General features: G+C 39.8%; 1 protein-coding gene across 9 annotated transcripts; it reads left to right on the top strand.

Annotated features, from left to right (window-relative positions):
* Positions 1–1,269: 1,269 nt before the first annotated feature.
* On the top strand, positions 1,270–19,248 carry LOC102701712. 9 transcript variants are annotated; one of them, XR_005811361.1, is made up of 8 exons: positions 1,270–1,616; positions 2,305–2,728; positions 4,212–4,320; positions 4,782–4,857; positions 6,942–7,013; positions 7,129–7,200; positions 8,564–8,655; positions 18,751–19,248. XR_005811361.1 is itself a non-coding variant. In XM_040522125.1 (8 exons), the coding sequence occupies exons 4-8, from the start codon at positions 4,826–4,828 to the stop codon at positions 17,230–17,232; spliced, it is 375 nt and encodes a 124-aa protein (XP_040378059.1). In that variant the 5' UTR covers positions 1,270–1,616; positions 2,305–2,728; positions 4,212–4,320; positions 4,782–4,825; the 3' UTR covers positions 17,233–17,514. The 9 variants fall into 9 exon arrangements, 1 of the variants encoding a protein (XP_040378059.1); XR_005811364.1 differs by lacking the exon at positions 18,751–19,248 and adding an exon at positions 14,594–14,996; XR_005811362.1 differs by lacking the exon at positions 18,751–19,248 and adding an exon at positions 8,772–9,144.
* Positions 19,249–19,649: the final 401 nt, after the last annotated feature.

The raw sequence follows: 19,649 nt of genomic DNA, 5'->3' as shown, positions 1-19,649 counted from the left end.
TGAATCATCCAAAGGCTAAAAACTGTTGAGATGATGTGAAAAGATGCAATTTACACCCTTCATGTATCATCCTAAGGCTGAAAATAATTGAGATGATGTGGCTTTTTTTACACCCTTGATGTATCATGCTAAGGCTAAAAACAATTAAGGTGATGTGGCTTCTTGAGAGAAGAGAGAATGACGTTAACTTTATAGAAAGTATAAATGACACTTTCTAGTATTTGCTAATGTATTTCTATTTTTTTTCCATCTATCAGATACATGAAATGTTAAAACTACCCTTGGTCTATTTAGAATCTACACTAGGCTGATAGAGACTTTACTTTAAGGACCTGGCACATGTGCCCGGCTCGGTCTGCCAGTGAATTTTGGCTCTACGTTCGGTCAGGTATGTTGGCGATTAATACAAATGAAAGGCATCATGTACGTTAACCTTCCTTTGTTGGACTAGCAATCTCGTATTTGATGGCCGGCGTGGCATACGCTTCGTTTCATACATCAGGTTCCCAACCATTGCAAAGACTTCACGAGAACGGCTAGGGGCACGGATTAGCCAAGCTCCTGTTTAGTTCCCCAAATTCTTTTCGAAAAACATCACATCGAATCTTTGGATATCTAAATGGAGCATTAGACATAGGTAAAATAAAAAACTAATTGTATAGTTAGGGGGGAAATCGTGAGATAAATCTTTTGAGCCTAACTAGTACATGATTAGCCATAAGTACTACAGTAAACCACATGTACTAATGACGGATTAGTTAGGCTCAAGAGATTCGCCTCACGGTTTTTCAGGCGAGCTATTAAATTTGTTTTTCATTTGTGCCACATCCGGTCAAACGTCGTAACACCCATCTAAAGTTTTTTTTGGGTAATAACTTGTACTTGGCTCATAAAAAAATATTAGACATAAAAATTACACACTCATCCAACAGAAATCTAAAAATAAATAACTTGTATTAGAAACCCATATTCTTGCCCTAAATTAAGCATACAATTGAGCTAATTTTAGATATGTATAAATATTAAAAATGAATCTGGTTTCTAGTTTAATCAAAGCCCAAAGCCGCCCGGCCCTGCCGGGTCTATCTTTCCTTGCCTACACAGATCCAGGCATCCAGCTCTTCCCATCTCTCCAGTCTCCACACGACCGTCGGCGGCCCTACCGGACTTAGCGCCGCGGCCTCCCCCGGCCGCCTCCGCCTCCCCCTCCCCCGGTCGGCTCGCATCCCCCACTGCCGCCGCCTCCCCGGCCTCCACCCGCCTCCCCCGGCCTCCGCCGCCTCCTCCGGCCGGCTCGCCTCCCCCCGCCGCCGCGGCCTCCCCCTGCCGCTCGGCCACTGCTGCCTTGCTGCTCTTCTCCCCCGGCTCGCCTCCGCTGCCCCCCGCCGTGGGGGCTGTTGGGCATGACCCTGACCGCGGCGCCATCCGGCAACAGCCATCATCCTGCCTGGCCGACAGCCAGCGACGACGAGCAGGAGGAGCAGGATGTATACCTGGGTAAGCAGTACTCCTACAGCTGCTGCAAATCGAACCCTAGCCCGGCAACGGAAGAGGAGGATGAGGAGGAGCGGCTCCGGCTCGGAGGCTGGGATCGTGCGTTCTGATTTTGCATGTCGGTACGGAAACCCTAATGCAACCTGCTGCCTGGATTGTTCGTAGGGTAGTTTGTTGTGATTTTGCATGTCGGTACGGAAACCCTAATGCAGCCTGCTGCCTGGATTGTTCGTAGGGTAGTTTGTTGTTTGCTGCAAGCAACACGTCGAAATTGTCCAGTCCAATGTGGACTTTATTTGATTGTTGTAACAGCAAGCTTGTTTCCCAAAATTTTGGGGGAAAATGCACGCAGCCTGCTTTTTAAGTCAGGTTTCCAACGATTAGTGGGAGTTACTCTAATTTGGTTGATTAGTAGCTAGTAGATGCCACATAGTTTGGACTTAGAGGTAGTATAGGTGAGAAATTTCATGTCATAAATTGTGACAATTGGATAATTACATAGTCCATCTACATTGGATGATTTTTCTACAAAAAGTTTCAGTTATTATTAGTATTTTTGCGGGCAGATTTTTATGTTTGATAGTACTGAATCTTCCATTGTAGTAAGGATATCAGTTGCAGAACTGACAGGAGTGACGTTCATACAAGACAATATATACATATTTCATTTCACCATAGTTAGGTCAGTTAGGAATAGTCAGTGATGGCTGTACCTTTTTGCTAGTTCAATTCTTAAAAACTTAGCATTAGTATTTTTCTCTACTTTAATACCTCATGCTGACAGAATTCACTTCTTGTGATCTCATGCAGTTTTGTTTTGTTAGCCCCATTTCCTGCTGGTTCGATGCAACTGGTTTGAATTAGATTCTGTTCTTGCGTATGCTTCGTAAATCATAACAATGGCTAGTTCAAGCAAAAGTTTCCAGTCTTCAAGCAAACTAGTCAGTGATAAGAAGTATCAGGGTGCATTGGTTGCTTCTCCAGCTAAAACCATTTCACCCAAGACAGTCAAGCATATTGTGCCAGCAAAACATTTAATCTTGAGTGGGGAGTCTACAAGTCATTTGGCATCCTTTTTTGTAAAGGTTGTTGCCCTGGAAGTAATACGAAGATTCGCAAAAGTAAGATGTCCTTTTATATGGAATTCTATTCAAGCATTGCAAGTTCGTGATACCCTCCATTTAGGTGGATTCAACAGTGGGCGTGACTCAAATTTATTGTGCAAGGCATTCAGGTCATTTTTCTTCCTAGCCCTTCAAGGCTTTAATCTCATTTTTAGATAACGGATAATGAAAGTAAAGGCTTTGATCCTCTTAATTTCCTTGATACCTACAATTGTTATACTTCTATCAGCCAGTTCTTTTAAAAAATACTTAAGTGAGATATATTTCTCTTACTGTCAGTTACGTTGACTATAGCATCTCATATTCCACTTTTGACTCTTTTGGCTGCAAGCATAACATGCTCGAAATTCAGATGCAAGGCCTGAACTCTGTTTACTTATTCATGCTCAACCTAGACTAACTTTTTCATGGAGAATGTATATAGATCAAGTAATTTTATTCGTTAAATAGTTTATCAGGTTGCTATAATTTCTTTCCACTATTGATATATTCTCTGTTGACAACAACAATAGACCATTCTATTATAGGTTTCTACATATGAAGAATTCCAACTAGCTTGGAGTTTGTTTGGCAACTTTTTGAATTTTATTTCAAAATTTGGTAAGCTAGAGATACAAATACTCAACTTTTAAAAATTTAACCAAATCTCAGAGCTCATCTAACTGTTTTGGGAAATGAAAATGTTCCTTTCACACCACAAATACTCTGCTTCTTATTTGAAAATTTTAATCGAGTTGTTAGCAATCTCTTTATTTTCAAGTTGAGCATGATCAGTACTCCCTCCATCCCAAATGTATTTGTAGTATGTTTAGCTACATTTTCAAGTTGAGCATGAATAGCTACATTTTGGACGAAGGAAGTAGTATGTTTCATGTGGGGCAGTCCTACCACTGTTGCCAAGGGAGGATTTAACAGCACCCCAGAACACATGCCAGATGTGGAGAGTAGCTCACTTGTCTTCTCTTTCCTCTGTTTCTCTTGTTATTTGTTCTCTGTCCTGATTTAGAGGATATCTTGCAAAGTTATGGTGGCAGGTTGACAGCTATTCCGATGTAGTATTAACTTGTGGCACTTAGGCTAGGTGTATGGTATCTCATTTCAGTAATATATTCCATAGCATGCACTGTCTGTGCCATGCTGTCCAGTTGCTACAGAATATGTGAAAGCAATTCTTCCAGCCATGCACTGTGACCAAACCATGAATTGATGGACCATCTGACTTGCTTTGAAAGGCTTTTCCTGAGGCCAAGAACTGGGCAAACTAAGTCACAAGTTCATCTGTGCATGTGCAATATATCTGTCAACACTATTTACTTGAGTAGTGATTTGTAGGGATCTGTGCAAGAAAATTACAGGGGTTGCTCTTTTTGTATGTAACTAGTTGGGCCAAATTGGACTTATGAAGTTCTCTTCTTTATTTTTATACCATCAAGGGAGGAGCTTTTATCCACATGATCGAGTTGGATTGGGTTTTTGATGTAAATAAATTTAGATTTTGATATCCAGTCTTGTATTTTGATTATCATAAATTTCTCCTTATTACAACTTTATCATGCCATAAATTATTTATGACTTCTATATGATACTGTGCAGATATTAGTGAGCTAAACCTACCCAAGAGCACATCAATTTCTTTTCCCAACGACAAGGATGATCTGATGAATTTTGAGATTATCGTCCGACCTGATGAAGGATATTACCTGTAAGTAGAATGATTAATGTTTACCTTGTGTTTTTTATGTTTTCTGCACTACCAAACAGGTCTATGTTCGTTACTATTGGTAGTTTTGAAAGATTATATGTCATGTTAAAAAAACATTTACAGGTTTTTCAGAACTGTTTATGGCAAAAGGAGGTTATCCATTTTCCCACCGTCTGTTGGCTATGTGATAGGCATGCCACCACTTCTTGTGGATACTTTTGCCTTGACAAAGCTTAATCACATTTTACAACCGACTTATGTAAGCCTTTAAAAAGCCAGCCACCTAGGCTGGTAGCACCTTCCAGCCTTTCTGATTCATCCCACATAGATGGCTGACTATCCCTGTCTAGGCTTGCACTGATAATGCATTTGTGATTTTTTTTTTGTGTATGAGAAATGTCAATTCTACATACTATATTCCTACTACTGTTCTATCAATACTGTTTTTTTTTTCTTTTTAGAGGTGGCACTTTCGTCTTTACTTTTCAAGTATCCCCTTATCCTCATGAGCCTCCAAAGGTCAAGTGCAATACAAAGGTATACGATATAACTCTCTATGCTATATTTTCTTCCCAGTGAATTGTGTGTTGCTGCCTCTTAACTAATTTCTATGCATTGTAACTTGCATTTAGGTTTACCATCCAAATATTGACTTGGAAGGAAATGTATGTATAACATTGGGGTTTCTTAAGTCCATTTAATCTGTATAACATTAGGGTTTCTTAAGTCCTTAATCTGTGAACCTCTTCTCTTAAATTCGGATGAAACCATGAGTAAACTAACTCGCCCAGCTTGAACGTAATTTTGAGTCTTATCCTAATAAACAGAAACATAAACCCTAAAATTTGAACACAAGCTGAGGCTAGATTAATCTATAATACGGCTTGTGATGGAAACATGCAAAGCCCTAAGAAGGCTCTGAGACCACAATGTTCTTAGGATACCACAATGTAGGAAATAATTCTGAAATAATACCTAATCTAATCTTAGGCTATGCATGATCACTTAATCTTATGTGGAATTAAATGAAACTGACTAGTGGAACTCGATGAAGCCATTATCTATCTACCCTATAGTGCACCAACTAAGGTCCTCACTCCTCACTTCGACATCCCCAAATCCAACGGCTTATCTCGGTCTATATACGAATCTACGGCTGAGATTATTGGCACTACCGCTCACCCTAGCACCTCTACTATGCTGCCCTCACCTCCATAGCGCCGCCACCTCTCCATCGCACCGCTTCCGCCTCTCTGTGACCAACGTTGCCGCCCCTCCACCTGTGCACGTCCAACGCCGCCACCCCTCCACCATGCCGCCTGCGCACGTCCACCACGACGCCTCCGCCTCTCTGAGACCGACGCCGCGAACAAGGCCACCTCCGAGCTCTCCGCTCCGATGGCAAGGTCTTCTGCATCGCCAACCACGCCGGGGTCGTGCTTGCGCCATCGTCCTGTCCCGGTTCCTCCGCTTCGAGTGCATCAACCATGTGTTCGTCTACGACGCGCTCCTCCCCGTCTCCAGGCTCGCTCTCTGCCTGTCCGTCTTGATGCCCATCCCCCCTTTCCTCTCCCTACTTGATCTCTTCGATTGCGGTTGGTCCTTCTGCTGGTTTGCTTGATCTGCTTGTATACGTATAGTTTCGAGGTAGGGGGATCAGATCTGAAGCGCAAGCTGAGATTTCGTGCTTAGGGAGGTTTCCTCCAGGATTTGCATGTTGATTAGGGTTACGATGGTTTGCTATCGCTTAGAGCCTTCATCGATGATCTCTTTGGGTGCGGAAGGTGTTCCTTAACCTGTTATGTTCAGCTGCTTTCTGTTGGGGAGTTACATTTTGGTCAACTTGATGGGATTTTTTGGGCACATATGGTTACTCTGCTGATATAACATGCATGCTCAACCTCCTTTTAGTTGCCAAGTAATGATTTTAGTTGTTAAGTTTTGATTTTGTCGGTTGTACGGTTGCTTCCTGCCAATAGCATATATGTGGCCTCAGTGAGTGCTTACCGTCAAGGCAGCCACCAAAGGAACAGTACATGTGTCTGCTTCATTGATTGCTACTGTTAACTTGTATAAGCTATAGGAAACCCTACAAATTATGATGGTACTCTAGATGTTCTAACTAATGCCTATATAGTATTTCGGCATTTGTGGTTGAGCAAATATGACAACTTCAATATATTTTTTTTTTCAAAAGATTCCTACTTTGTGTATTACAGATCATTATACTGTCATCGATGGTCAAGAGTCTATTTGCTTTTGGCAAATACATGTGCATCAGGCTATTAACTTTTAGATGCTTGGTTGGTTTTGGAAGACTTGTGTTCTTAAACAACCTTAATATGCTCATGTTTTGCGAGTGTGATCTTCCCGTTAGTTTCTTAGTGTGTTATACTGTTTCATTTTATCTTGATAAGAATTGCAAGACTCAACTATTCTAACCAGTGTTCTTCCCATTAGTTTCTTAGTGTGCTATACACTTGTATTGGCTTGAGCACTGTTTCTGCAATGAAGAAAAATTTTGCCTTATTATTTATTATTGCAACATCATTAAAATGCAACCTTGCATTCAGATCAACAGCAAGGTTTTATGTTCTGATGTAATAATCAAACTGTCTCAGGTTTGACCTTTGGTTTGCATATCAGGCTTAACTTCAGTTTTTGCCCTTTGGAGCCTTGGAGGCTGCATACAGGTTGAAAGCTTTTGCTTCCTATAATTTGCTAGTGTATTGCAGTAACTGCAAGCTGCATGCAGATCAACAGCAAGGTTTTATGTTCCGATGTAATAATTTTCAAACTTTGTCTCAGGTGGGACCTTTGGTTTGCATATCAGGCTTAACTTCAGTTTTTACCCTTTGGAGCCTTGGAGGCCGCATACAGGTTCAAAGCTTTTGCTTCCTATTTTTGCTACAGTGTATTGCAGTAACTGCAAGCTGCATGTTAAATTTTGCTTCCTATTTTTCCTACAATGTATTCATTTGTTTTTGAATGGGCTGAAAGGTGTTTCTTGCAAAAAAAAATGGAAGATATGTTTTCATCTAAGCTTAGAGAAGAATTAAAACTCCATCGTTTGTATAATAAAAGTGCTCCCTAAAAGAAAAGTCTCTTGGTCATCAGAAATCACTATTTTGGCACCTTTTATATGTTCATAATTAATTTTGTGCTGCCTGCTATTTTGCCTTGTTAGTATTACACAATTAATATTCATGTGACCTTGCAATTTACCATTACTGATATGTGTAATAACTTGTTAAATGATTACATGGTACAGGGAAATAATAATGATCTTGGTCATTAGGATGACAATATCTATTTTGGCACCTGTTATGTTTGAAATTGATTTTGTGATACCGGCTGTTTTTCCTTGTTAGTATTACACAATTAGTATTCCCATGAGCTTGCAAATTACTATTTTTGAGCCGGGGAGAGGGGAGGCCGGGGACTCGGACAGCCTGGCCGAGGACCGGGGTAGAGGAGTCCAGGGCTGGAGACCCAGGGAGAGGGGAGGCAGGGGGAGTTTTTGTGCTTGCCTTTTCTGGTTTAAATTGTGAGTGTGGAGTACTATTTTGGTTTATGGGCCGAGTATTGTATTCCTTATGCCTTTTATTTTCATTCTGTTTTGTACACAGAGCAACCTGTATCTTGCAGTAACTCTTGTATAAAGAGGTTAAATCATATAGGTAGAACCATAAAGCTCGACCTATCTGGGTCGGGTCAGTCGTCTATTTACAAGTGGACTGGAGCCTAAATATTGTGCAGAGCTAGATAGGTGAGCAGCAAAAGACTTAGAAATTAGAAATTATATACACTTTGACATGATGTAATACGCATGACCTGCAACTCTACAAGAAATTGTAGATGATATATCACAGCTTGAAGTACAAGATGTGTTTCACCAACACAATTCAGAAGTATCACAATATAACATATACTGCTGTTACATATACTAGTAATATACCTGTGCATTACAACATGTCCATCTGCACATGCCAATATAGAAAGGAAATGATCAATATAATTGATGATGTACTACATAGACGAATACAGAATAAATGATTTTATTAAAGAAACTAGTTTGATTATGTTGCTTCTAGTTTGTTGGGCAATCTTTGTGATGTTTAGTATGAATACCCACTTTACAATTTTATATTCCAAATGTTAATTAAGTTGTCATGTTGATAAAGGAATTAGATTACGTTTACTGTTCTTCTGTTGTTACTAAGATTACCTTGTTTACATGTAGGCATCTCTTGATTGTACCAGTCTTGGCCACTTGAAGGGCAGTTGCTTCTTTGACAGTACAAAAAGTGCTTTCATTTGTCAATGGGATTTAAGGTATGATACCTCTATCTGCCATTTGGTACAATATGCATTTTGCTTTGTATTTTGCTGAGTGGGTCTGAACTGCCATTTACAATTATTTTGTGTACCTAATTTATGATCAACAACAGTCAAATGCAATATTCAGCTTATCACATCGAAGTGGGATCACACAGTGGCATATTTTGTTATCATCTTCTCCTGATAACCCTCCATCTTTTACACAAGGAATTGGACTATTTAGTAGAGGCGGTAGTTAGAGATCAACTAATATTGGACCATTTAATCAGTTGATTTACAAAGTATGTTATAGTCAAATTTGTTAAGATCTAGTAATATAGTGCATGTGAATTTGGACCATTAGTTGATTTACAAAGTATGCTATAGGTAAATTTGTCAAGGTCCACTAATATAGTGCATGTGAATGTGGACCATTTTATCAGTTTATTTACAAAGAATGCTATAGTCAAATTTGTCAAGATCCTACAAAATGATATATCTATTGCCGCGTAGGACCTAACATTTTTTTTTTCATTTGAAAGACAAACAAAGATATCAGGGGGCTTTGTCTATGAGCTGGTGAATAACCTAACACATCCTCACTGGTTGGATCTAGGTCTTTCTTAGGTTAGTAGTTGTTCCTTTTTTTTTTTTCAAAAACGATAGCATATTGGAGTAAACTTAAAAGGATAATGAGGAGTTAGACAACAGAAATAACAGTGTGGCACAAACTGAAAACTAAAATTAGTTACAGAAAGAAAATGATATTGGCAATAGCACGGGTACATTTTTTCTCCTTTTAGTTAATGATCAAAGTTCTGTTGCTAGAACCCTGCCGTTGTAGGGGTACGTGTGATCATTTCAGACTTTGAGGAGCAACCATCATGCAATACGTCAGCCAATCATCCTGATTATAAATTAATAATTAATTTGGCCAAACAAAACCTTTCCTTGTCATCATCGAGCTTGGGGCACTCCGCGATGAAGTGTCCGGTTTCACCACACTCAAAATACTTTCGTGATGAGCGTCTTCCGCTTGACTTGCCGAAGCTTGACTTGGAAGGGCCTCCCTTGAAGAAGCCACTTCTTTTCATGTATTTCCCAAGCCGCCGAACAAACAATGTCATGTCATCCTCGGCTTGAGAAGCACACCCTTTATCTACCTTGGCTTCCTTGACGGCTTTTAAGGCTATGTCTTGTCTCTTCGGTGTTAAGCCTTAAGCGATGAAGTTGTAAGCATCCTAATTCTTGCTCCATCAAGTCATGAGAGAGGATTTGCTCAAGCACATCATGAGGTGTCAAGGTGTTGTAGTCGGCACGCTCATGAATGAGGGTTACCTGTTGAGTTCCTTGGTGTGATGGCCCGGAGCATCTTCTTCACAACATAACTATTTGTCATGTCCTTGCACCCAAGTCTCTTTATCTCGTTGACGATCTTGCTTAACTGGTCGTACATCTCACTTGGGGTCAACTTCGGCTTCAACACGAACCTCTCCAATTGTCCCTTCAAGATTTCCACCTTGGACTCATGCACCCCATCGATGCCTTCATGAACGTTTCGGAGGGTGTTCCAAATTTCCTTAGCGCTCTTGATCCCATCGACCTGCTTGAACTCACTTGGACTCAATGCACTAAGCAATGCATTGGTAGCTTGAGCATTCTTATGCTCATTCTTGTCATATTCTTCGGTGGGCGTTTGGGTTCTGCAAAACATAACCATTTTCGACTATTCTCCAAATAGATGGGTTAATAGACTTTAAATGCATCTTCATCCTATGCTTCCAAGCGGCATACTTCGTACCGTTGAAGTACGGTGCCCTGCCGCTATAGGAGGAATAGGATGTAGACGTAGAGTAGTCATGCCCGACGGCGGAGTAATCACCGCTTCTGCCATGAAGAATAATCGTATCATCACTCTTCCTCTCACCTGACATGATCTCTCCAAGCGGTTAAGCCTAATAAGGATATTAGGCTCTGATACCAATTGAAAGAGTATATCAAGGCCTAGAGAGGGGGTGAATAGGCGATTTAAAAAATAAATCTAGAAAGTAGAATCTGAAACTTTCGGAAGTTCTGGTCAAGGCTTCGGAACTTCCGGCCTTCGGAACTTCCGTCGAAGAAATCGAGAACAATGTTGACGTCAAAATGTGAACGTTGACGTGTCACACACGAAGGCCTGGGAGTCAACCTTAGACAGCTCCAGTGCAGGACCTAAATTCTTAGAATGCGCGGGTGTGCCAGTCCGTTTGATCCTACAACTGACAAAATATAAACAGTAAAACAGGCCGATCGTTTATTGAGCCGATAGATAACTATAATCCAGTCGATCGAATCTTGGTGTTGTAACGGTTTAGCCGATAGGATAAACGATCGGCTGTAAAAAGCTTGGATTGGCTAGAAACTTGATAGAAATAGACCGGAATTAAATATTAGACCAACGTAATCCGCTAATTTACTTATTAATCTTAGTTGATCAGACGAGTCTCTATAACCAGATCGAACCAAACCTACATAGATCGGACTTAACCAAGACAGTATGCAGTCGAGCACGATATAATTATAGGAAACATGAAGATCGATAAGGCTAATAAATAAATCGACGAATTACTTGGCTAAACAATGAATACTGTTAGGATTGGCTAAACCCAATTTGCATGTAATTCTCATAAATCGATGCAAAATAAATAACTGCCGATCTAAATGAATCCAACCGATTGGTATAAAAATAATGCAGTAAGGCAATCGACTGCTCTATTGACATGAACATAATAAACATGTAAATCGGCAAAGATCATCGGCTATAAACGACTGACAAACAACCAGGATCTATAAAATATCTAGCCCAGATTGATAAGAATAATCATCGAATATTGGACACAACCGAGACAGTTCAAGATTACGCCTAGCAATGTTAGACTAGATACTAAACATATCTAGATTGCTATTAAGCCAATAAGCCGATGACTGATAACTTATCGACTGGTACTCCGATAAAACAATGAACAAAATACATCGATATGACATCTGATAAACACAATCTACTAGATCAGACCGAACCGAGACAGTACTAGATTGAATATGTCAAATTGCAAATATCAAGCCAATGTAGATCGCCCAAAGTGGTCGACCAGATCAACTCAAGATACAGAATTAACTCAAGCTGAAAAACTGATACGATAACTGCAATCGCACAACTAAATTAGAAGATCGGACCGAACCGAGACAGGCCTAATCTAGCCAATGCGATCATCGTGGCCCGGCGGAACGTAGGACTTACCCCTCCGCCGGAGATCGAAGCGATGTAGCCTCGCGTCAGGTGCCAAGTTTCGCCGGAGTTGAAACCTCGGTTAGGAGGGTGGCGATGCGCCGAGAGTAATTGATCTATTGATTGATGTAGATGATTTACAATGACCCCGGGCATACATATTTATACCCTCGGGTGGATGCTAGTCCATATCGGACACAACTCCTAATGGATAAAAAGAAATAACAATCTCTATCTCTAACACGACATGGTTTCTAATAGATAAAAGAAAATAAACAAGTCCTGATCGAACTCTAACTCTCTTAGAGATAAAATAAAAATTCTAGCTAACTCTAATTAATAGATAAATTTACGCCGCCATACCTTGGTCTTCACAATTCCCTGTTGAATTCGAACTCTTCTAGATAAAATTTCTATCGGCAATTGCACCTTTCCCTATCCGAATCCAACATGGAAATTTACCAATTTTTATTGTTAACAAACAAAAACTGAGTAGATCTAGCCAACCAAAATACAACTAAGCAAACTACCTCCAAGCTTTACGCAATCAACAACTAGAGTACACGCGGCAAATACAAGCAAAGCTGAAATCATAAGTTAGATAGATTTCACCACAAGTAGGCATGGAGACTTTTTACCGAAGTTTTAATCCTTGAGGGGATTGTTCTCTCCGTTGAGGAGCTCAAACTTGAGTCGGGTTTCCACAACCCTTTCCTCAGGGTTGCACTCGTGTACTCCCCCTCACTCGAGATGTCTCTTCCCTTTTGGAGGCGAGACCCAACATTCACAAAATTTTCCCCGACGCACCATATGAACTTTGGTGGCTCAAGAAACAACCCCTAGCCATCTAGGTGTCCTTAATCACCAGGAGTAACAAGCTTCCAACAAGTTCTTGGGGATGAATCTAGTGCTCAAGAAAATTTCTCACGAAACCAACACCAAGCACTCAAACCAACTCAAACAACCAACTCTCTCACACACACAATCCAATCACTTAGATCCGTGGAGAGGAGGAAGTGAGAAAGCAAGGCTCAAAATGAATCTCAAGAAATCAAACCAAGAGCCAAATGAGTAACCAATGTGAGCAGCAACCCTAGATTGACGGTGAAAGGGGGTATTTATACCCCCAACTCAATTTTTGCCCATTGGGGGCAAAAGATGTTCTCTTCGGAACCTCCGAAGGTCCTCTTCGGAACTTTCGGTCGGTTCAAAATAACAGCCCCCAACACTTAGGAAATTCAAAGTCAACTACAAAAAATCAAGTCTTCGGAAGTTCTGGACACATCCTTTGGAATTTCCGTGAATCTTACCGTACCGAATTCGATTTTCTTCGGAACTTCCATGGTTCTTACAGAACCGATTCTCACCTCTTCGGAACTTTCATAAATTCCAGCATAAGTTCAAAAGGATAGCAAAAAAAAAAAGAGAGAACACTTCAAATATACTTCCGAGCACCGGATTCATTCCTAGAATTCATTTGCGCACACCTCTTTATAGGACGACATTCCTAGTTGACTCAAACTCAAAATAAATACGAATGCCAACATGGATATACCGATTTTCTTCTCTTTTCACGTTGGCGGCGTGCAACAACTTTTCTCATGAGGACTAGATATACCTTCACATTCTCACACAACTCATTAGTCCTCATCATTTGATTGTCGTTAATCACCAAAACAAATTAGGAGCCTAGATGTACTCTCACTAATAAGCTAGTATCATTTGAAGAGATTTCCTACTCGAAAGGAACCTGTTCATGTGGCCAGCCCATAAAGCTAAAGATTATTCTATTACCGAAGTTTACTTCCTCCAAGAGGGGTTCACACAAACTGGCAGCATCCATTGGTTCCTCATTTGAGCTGCAGATCAGGTAGTCTATTATTTAACAGACTTTATTAATGCAATAGACGGACCAGTCGCTACCTTTTTGACAGGGAGGTATACCTGCAAATGCGCATTTTTGCAGTAAGATAAAATACCACATAGGAATTTGAATTAATCTGCAAATGTCACAAAAAGTGATACAAAAGTACATAGGGATTCAAACTCGAAGGTTATGAATTACTAATTTTACCAGCATACAATCTTGCGGAATGCTGGGCACCACCATTTGGGTCATCACTGCATCCTTGAAGGCCTTGCTGCCAGTGTCGTTGTCCAAGGTGGACTGCACTCATGGTAAAACAACTATATGACTGCAAAGCAGAGCAAAAATCATTATGCTACACAGTAGAAAACTTACCATGTCCATAGGACCAACAATCACCCTGAATCTATTCTTTTCTTTCTCATCTAAAGCAACCGTGGAGGTTATTGTTTCTTTGAGCATCTCAGGGCTGACGGAGCCACCACTCAAGAAGGTAGAACACTCCTTTACTGTCATCACCAGTGTGTTCAACGTTATCAGCTCGAAGCTGTCATTTTTTTCCAATTTAGAAATGATACTAGTTACTATAGAAAGCACAGAGTGACATGCTTACATAAAGAAACAAAATAAGTCTTCAAAACATACCTTTCATTTTTAGGGTCAGCTTTTAAGGCATGATCCCATAACCAGTCTGCAGTTTTAGTGTTTTGGCGTTGGCACAACTGGTGTTTGAACAGCAACGTGACTGCTTGATCTTTTTCTTTTTGGGATAACGTGCATCTCAGCGTCCTCTTGCTCATCATTATGCTTCATTTTCTTAGCCAGCCCCTGGCCACTGCCCAAAGAGGAGTCAGAGCTTGTTGAACTGGAGCTACCCTCCCCAAATATTCCTGACTCAGATGGAGGTTTTGTTGAATCCTTGTCGTATAAGGGTGATCTATCATTGTACTGGGTTGATGTGCAAGGATGAATGTAGGAGGTATCACGCGCCTTATTATTGGAGTCGTGCGCGAGCTCATAAGCAAGCTGCTTAGAGCATCCAACAGTTCGTCTATCCTATTCTCTATCCTGAAAATAGAGGATAATGACTACAAATTGAGCTCCAACAGAACGGCTATCCTATCATCTATTTTTAGATGTCATCCATATTTGGAGAGAGAACCGGATGATTTCTCTCCATCCTCCAAAGGGATATAGAGGATGTTATATATGGATGATCTAGTGAAGTACATAGAGATATAAAGGATAAAACTAATTTAGATGATCATCCAAATAAAGATATAGATGACCAAATTTAGATGAGCTGTTAGGGATGCTCTTACGGTAACATAAAATTTGTTCCTGCATTTAAAGGCACAAGTATATTTTGTAAAATAAAAACAAATCACACTGTTACTTAAGCATGTTACTAACCGCATCAATGCCATATATGTCAAAATATACCCTAAACTGGGAAAAGCAAGTGCTAGATGTAGTGCCGGGCGACAACACAATTTCAAACGTATGCGGCTAGTATACCATGTTATTTAATTCTTAGGTGGAAGAGAGAGAAAAACGAGTACTAGTTGCATGCGTGTGAAATCGTGTTGTCACCCGACACTACATCTAGCACTCGTTTTTCTCTCTTCCACGTAAGAATTAAATAACATGGAGTTTTTTTTACAGCCAGCTGAATCAAGCTATTGTGCCTGCTCAGCTGCTCTAAGGCATCATCTAATATACTAGTTGATACCTCGCGCATTGTTGTGGGCATATTAGAAATTCTAAAAATTTGAACATTAGTATGAATGATTGGCATGCGTGTAGTTTTAGATTTGTAGTGAGGATCATACACCACTTAAGAATTTGAATTTGTAATGGACTGCAACAACATGAGGTCGAGGTAACCGATGCGCTTCTTGAGGACCACGCGACAGCGATGAGCTTGAGGCACTCCATCGAAGTGGGTGGGGGTACCCGAGCATGTGGCTGAACATGTTCATGTGACAGTAGTCGTTGTCCCCCTCGCTGATGGCCGCCCGTATCGCCGCACACTCTCGCTGCACCACCATCCGCTCCTCCGTTGCCGTCTTGCACGTGTTTATCACCCGTATCATATCCCTGTATTAACATCAGCAGTAGCACCACTATGTGTTTCAGCACATGTCCTTATCGGATTTGAGAAGAGGAAGCAAGAGGGGTGGGAGGAGAGCTCGTGTGCTGCGTGGAAGGCGTGGGGATGATGGTGGGCTTTTTTGGCCGAGGGATGGTGGGCTTGACACGTGGTGAAAATCTAGAGCTCACCGTATTTGATCGGACAGTTGTGATTTAATGATGATGTAGCCTTCTAGAAATCAAGCTTTGGGGGTAAGGATTTGTGCACTCAAAGGCTTAATGCTTTTCTTACCAGCTGGGGAAGAAAAGGATCGTTGGGAATCCATCACGAAGAGCGATCGCAATGTGTTTCCCGATTTTCAATGGGACCTTCTGTGCTAGTTTCAACCTCAGTACTTTACAACGAAACCACCCAAAAAGAAGCAGCTCATGGAGGAATTTATTCCAAGAAATTAATATGGTTCCTTTCTCGAGCTTGACAGGAACTATCAACTGTTGGTGTAGACACTAGTAGTTACCGGCTAGTCTGTCTTGAATCTGTGCGCAAACTTCTCTAGGCCCTCTTTGCAGTCTTCCGCCACCCTCTTGGACTTAATCCCCAACGCTGGAACCAAACGCGTAGACGCTGCCCTGTGCTTCGGATGACAACTTCTTTGCCTTTAAAGCTGTAGCTGCCCCTAGATCTGTACATCGTTGCCTTGCTTCCGCTGCTCTGCTTTAGGCTTGATATGAAAGATCTCACATGCTTAAAGGCCTGTTCAGTTCCTAAAAATTTTCAACCAAAAATATCACATCGAATCTTTGGATACCTAAATAAAGCATTAAACATAGATGAAACGAAAAACTAATTGCATAGTTATGTGAGAAATCGTGAGACGGATTTTTAAGCCTAATTAGTATATGATTAGCCATAAGTGCTACAGTAACCTATATTTGCTAATGACGGATTAATTGGCTCAAAAGATTCGTCTCGTGATTTCTAGGCGAGCCGTGAAATTCGTTTTTTCATTTGTGTCCAAAAACCCCTTTCGACATCTGATCAAACGTCTAATATGGCACCTAAAAAATTTTATTTTCCCAACTAAACACCCCCTTCTCTCTCCAAAGCATGGTGAGATCGTACTTTCATCTAAGCAGACATTGACTTCGGTTTCTCAAGCAAAGACCCTGCTCGATTAATTTCTTCGTCGACTTGATGTTCTTTGCCAGCATTTGCCCATGTGACTCCAGCCGATGCATCATCTTCAAGACCTCCTTCAACTTTGATTCCATGACCATGATGCTCCCATTGGTTCCGGGCTTCCTCAAGGGCCCTTGCATTCTCCCTGGCCTTCTTTGCTTCATCCTCTGCCCAAACCCTGGTTGAAGATATGCATGTGAATTCATATGAAGTGACAGTCACCACTCATGACAGTATCAAAGAAGCTCTTTGAGTGGAGCCTATTAATGAGGTCATACAGTATCAAATAAATGCAGATCACGGTACATCATTTTTCTTGAATGAAGGAACAGAAGGAATCTATGGAGATGCCAAAACTTAACCAGTAGAGTCCTAGAGTGTTATGCAGGATACATGAATATCTAGGTTCCCAGGAGAAACATCATACTATTATAGTCTCCACTTCCGCCAGTTTGACATTTGTTGTCATTTCGGACACTGATAAGTCTTCGAAACATATCTTTGATTATGATTTTCTATTATCATATGTACAAAAAATAGATAAATGATTATTTTTTATTAAATTACTATGAAAACTCATATATACATGATATCCTAACTAAGGTGATGTTTGTCTCTAGGGACTAAAGTTTAGCCCCTAGTCATATTGGATGTTTGGATACTTATGATAAATAGTAAACATAAACTATTAATAAAATACATCCATAATCTTGGACTAATTCGCGAGACGAATCTAATGAGCCTAATTAATCCATGATTAGACTATATGATGCTACAGTAAATATTTATTAATTATGGATTAATTAGACTCTTTTTAGTTTTTATTAGTCTATGTTTAATACTTTAAATTAGTGTCTAAACATCCGATGTGATATGGGGCTAAAAAGTCCCCATCTAAACAACCCCTAAATTATACTACCTTCGTTTCACAATATAAGATGTTTGACTTTTTTTGTTGCAATATTTGACAATTCGTCTTATTTAAAAATTTAGTAAAAATATAAAAAAAATAAAAAGACGTGCTTAAAGTTTTTTTTATAATAAAGTAAGTCACAAGCAAAATAAATGATATTTCTATAATTTTTTAAATAAAACAAATAGTCAAATATTGTAACAAAAAAAAGTCAAACATCTTCCATTATGAAAAAGGAGGGAGTAGAAGTTATTAATAGTTTGACCTAAATCTTGTCCAAAACAATAGGAATTATGGAACGAAGGAACGAGAGGGAGTACAACTCAGTGTTCCTAGAGAGTTCAGAATAATAATAATAAATGGATAGAAGTTAAAACCACGTAGAATCATAGATCGAGAGAATGGCATGCGAGTCAACAATAATGTTTCTTTGCTTTCTTTTGTTTTCGCTGCAGAGCTAGACAAACATGCATCCATCTTTTAACTTTCTTTTAGCCGCAAGGCTAGCCAAGCCTTTCATAATTTATCTTTTTTTTATAATAAAAGTACACACACCACGTATTTTCATAACTTATCTTTAATTTTTCTAAAGAAACATTTAATTCAATAAAATAAAATCATAATAGTGGTAGGATCCCATTTCTATTTTTTTAAGAAACACATGTTTTGCATGTTTGTTTAAGAACAAACCAACCGATGTTTGCCTATTTTTTTAAAAAATAAATCAATCAGATGTTTTGCCTAGTTCCGACATAAAATTCATGTTCAAGTTCACTGTTCCTGAATTGTAGGGAAAAGAAGGGCTTGCGATAAGGAGAGAAGAAAAGAAAAGAAGACAGGGAAAAGAAAGAACAAACTTATTTAAATTTTCCACATATCCATTATAAAAATTGATCGTGTTTCTACTATACTATCCATCCGTTCGCCCACCTTGCCCAAGTGGGCCGATCGGGCCACGCCACCCATGTTGCGTGCACTGTGTGGGTCTTCGGTCTGCCCGAGTGATCTACCTTAAGTTGGTTGTCGCATGTAAAATAGTGGTAGTGCATTCGCTTCGTAAGCGAAAGGTCACCGGTTCAATCCTTGTCGAGAGCATGTTTTTGTGTTTCTTTATTTTCTTTTTAGTAGTTGCCCGTTGAAAACCATCATTTCAACATGATTCACACTCAATTTTAGTAAAGAAAGCTTTGTAGCTCAATGGTTAAGACATTGGTCATGGACTTACATGTGCTACGTTTAAATCATAGAAAGTTATATTTAATTTCTGTTTTTCACCTACCGGTACGATCAGTCAAGTAAGAATGGAAGACCACCTATATTATTATATTATTAAATTAGTTTATAATATGAATCGTAGTTTACTATTCTCAATTATAAGCTTATATAGGCAACGTGCACGTCTTAAATTAATTGTATGTTGATTAGAATGTACTATTCTCAACTCGATCCATAATTTATTTTTAAAACTTATTTTAAAATTTATTTAAATCTACACAATTAAAAATAACTTGATCCGGTGCAACGCACGGGCATTTTTTAGTGTGTGTGCGTGTGCACGACTCATGGGCTGTTCTGTGAGTCGGGGTCCAAAAGCATTTCAAATCACCTCTAAATTTTGATTTATATGGCTTAATAGATTCTTTATATCAAAATCTTGTAGCACGCAAAAATTTATATTTTTGAAGATTTT

The sequence above is a fragment of the Oryza brachyantha genome, chromosome 3, assembly GCF_000231095.2.
Source record: "Oryza brachyantha chromosome 3, ObraRS2, whole genome shotgun sequence".
Classification (NCBI taxonomy): domain Eukaryota; kingdom Viridiplantae; phylum Streptophyta; class Magnoliopsida; order Poales; family Poaceae; genus Oryza; species Oryza brachyantha.
The sequence above is the reverse complement of the archived record's forward strand: the minus strand, read 5'-3'. Positions and strand labels throughout refer to the sequence as shown.

Coding starts and splice junctions, on each gene's coding strand:
- LOC102701712 (XM_040522125.1), top strand. CDS start 4,826: ATGAGCCTCCAAAGGTCAAGTGCAATACAAAG. Junction 7,014..7,153: donor GCCTTGGAGGCTGCATACAG/GTTGAAAGCTTT, acceptor TTTGCATATCAG/GCTTAACTTCAGTTTTTACC. Junction 7,201..8,563: donor GCCTTGGAGGCCGCATACAG/GTTCAAAGCTTT, acceptor GTTTACATGTAG/GCATCTCTTGATTGTACCAG.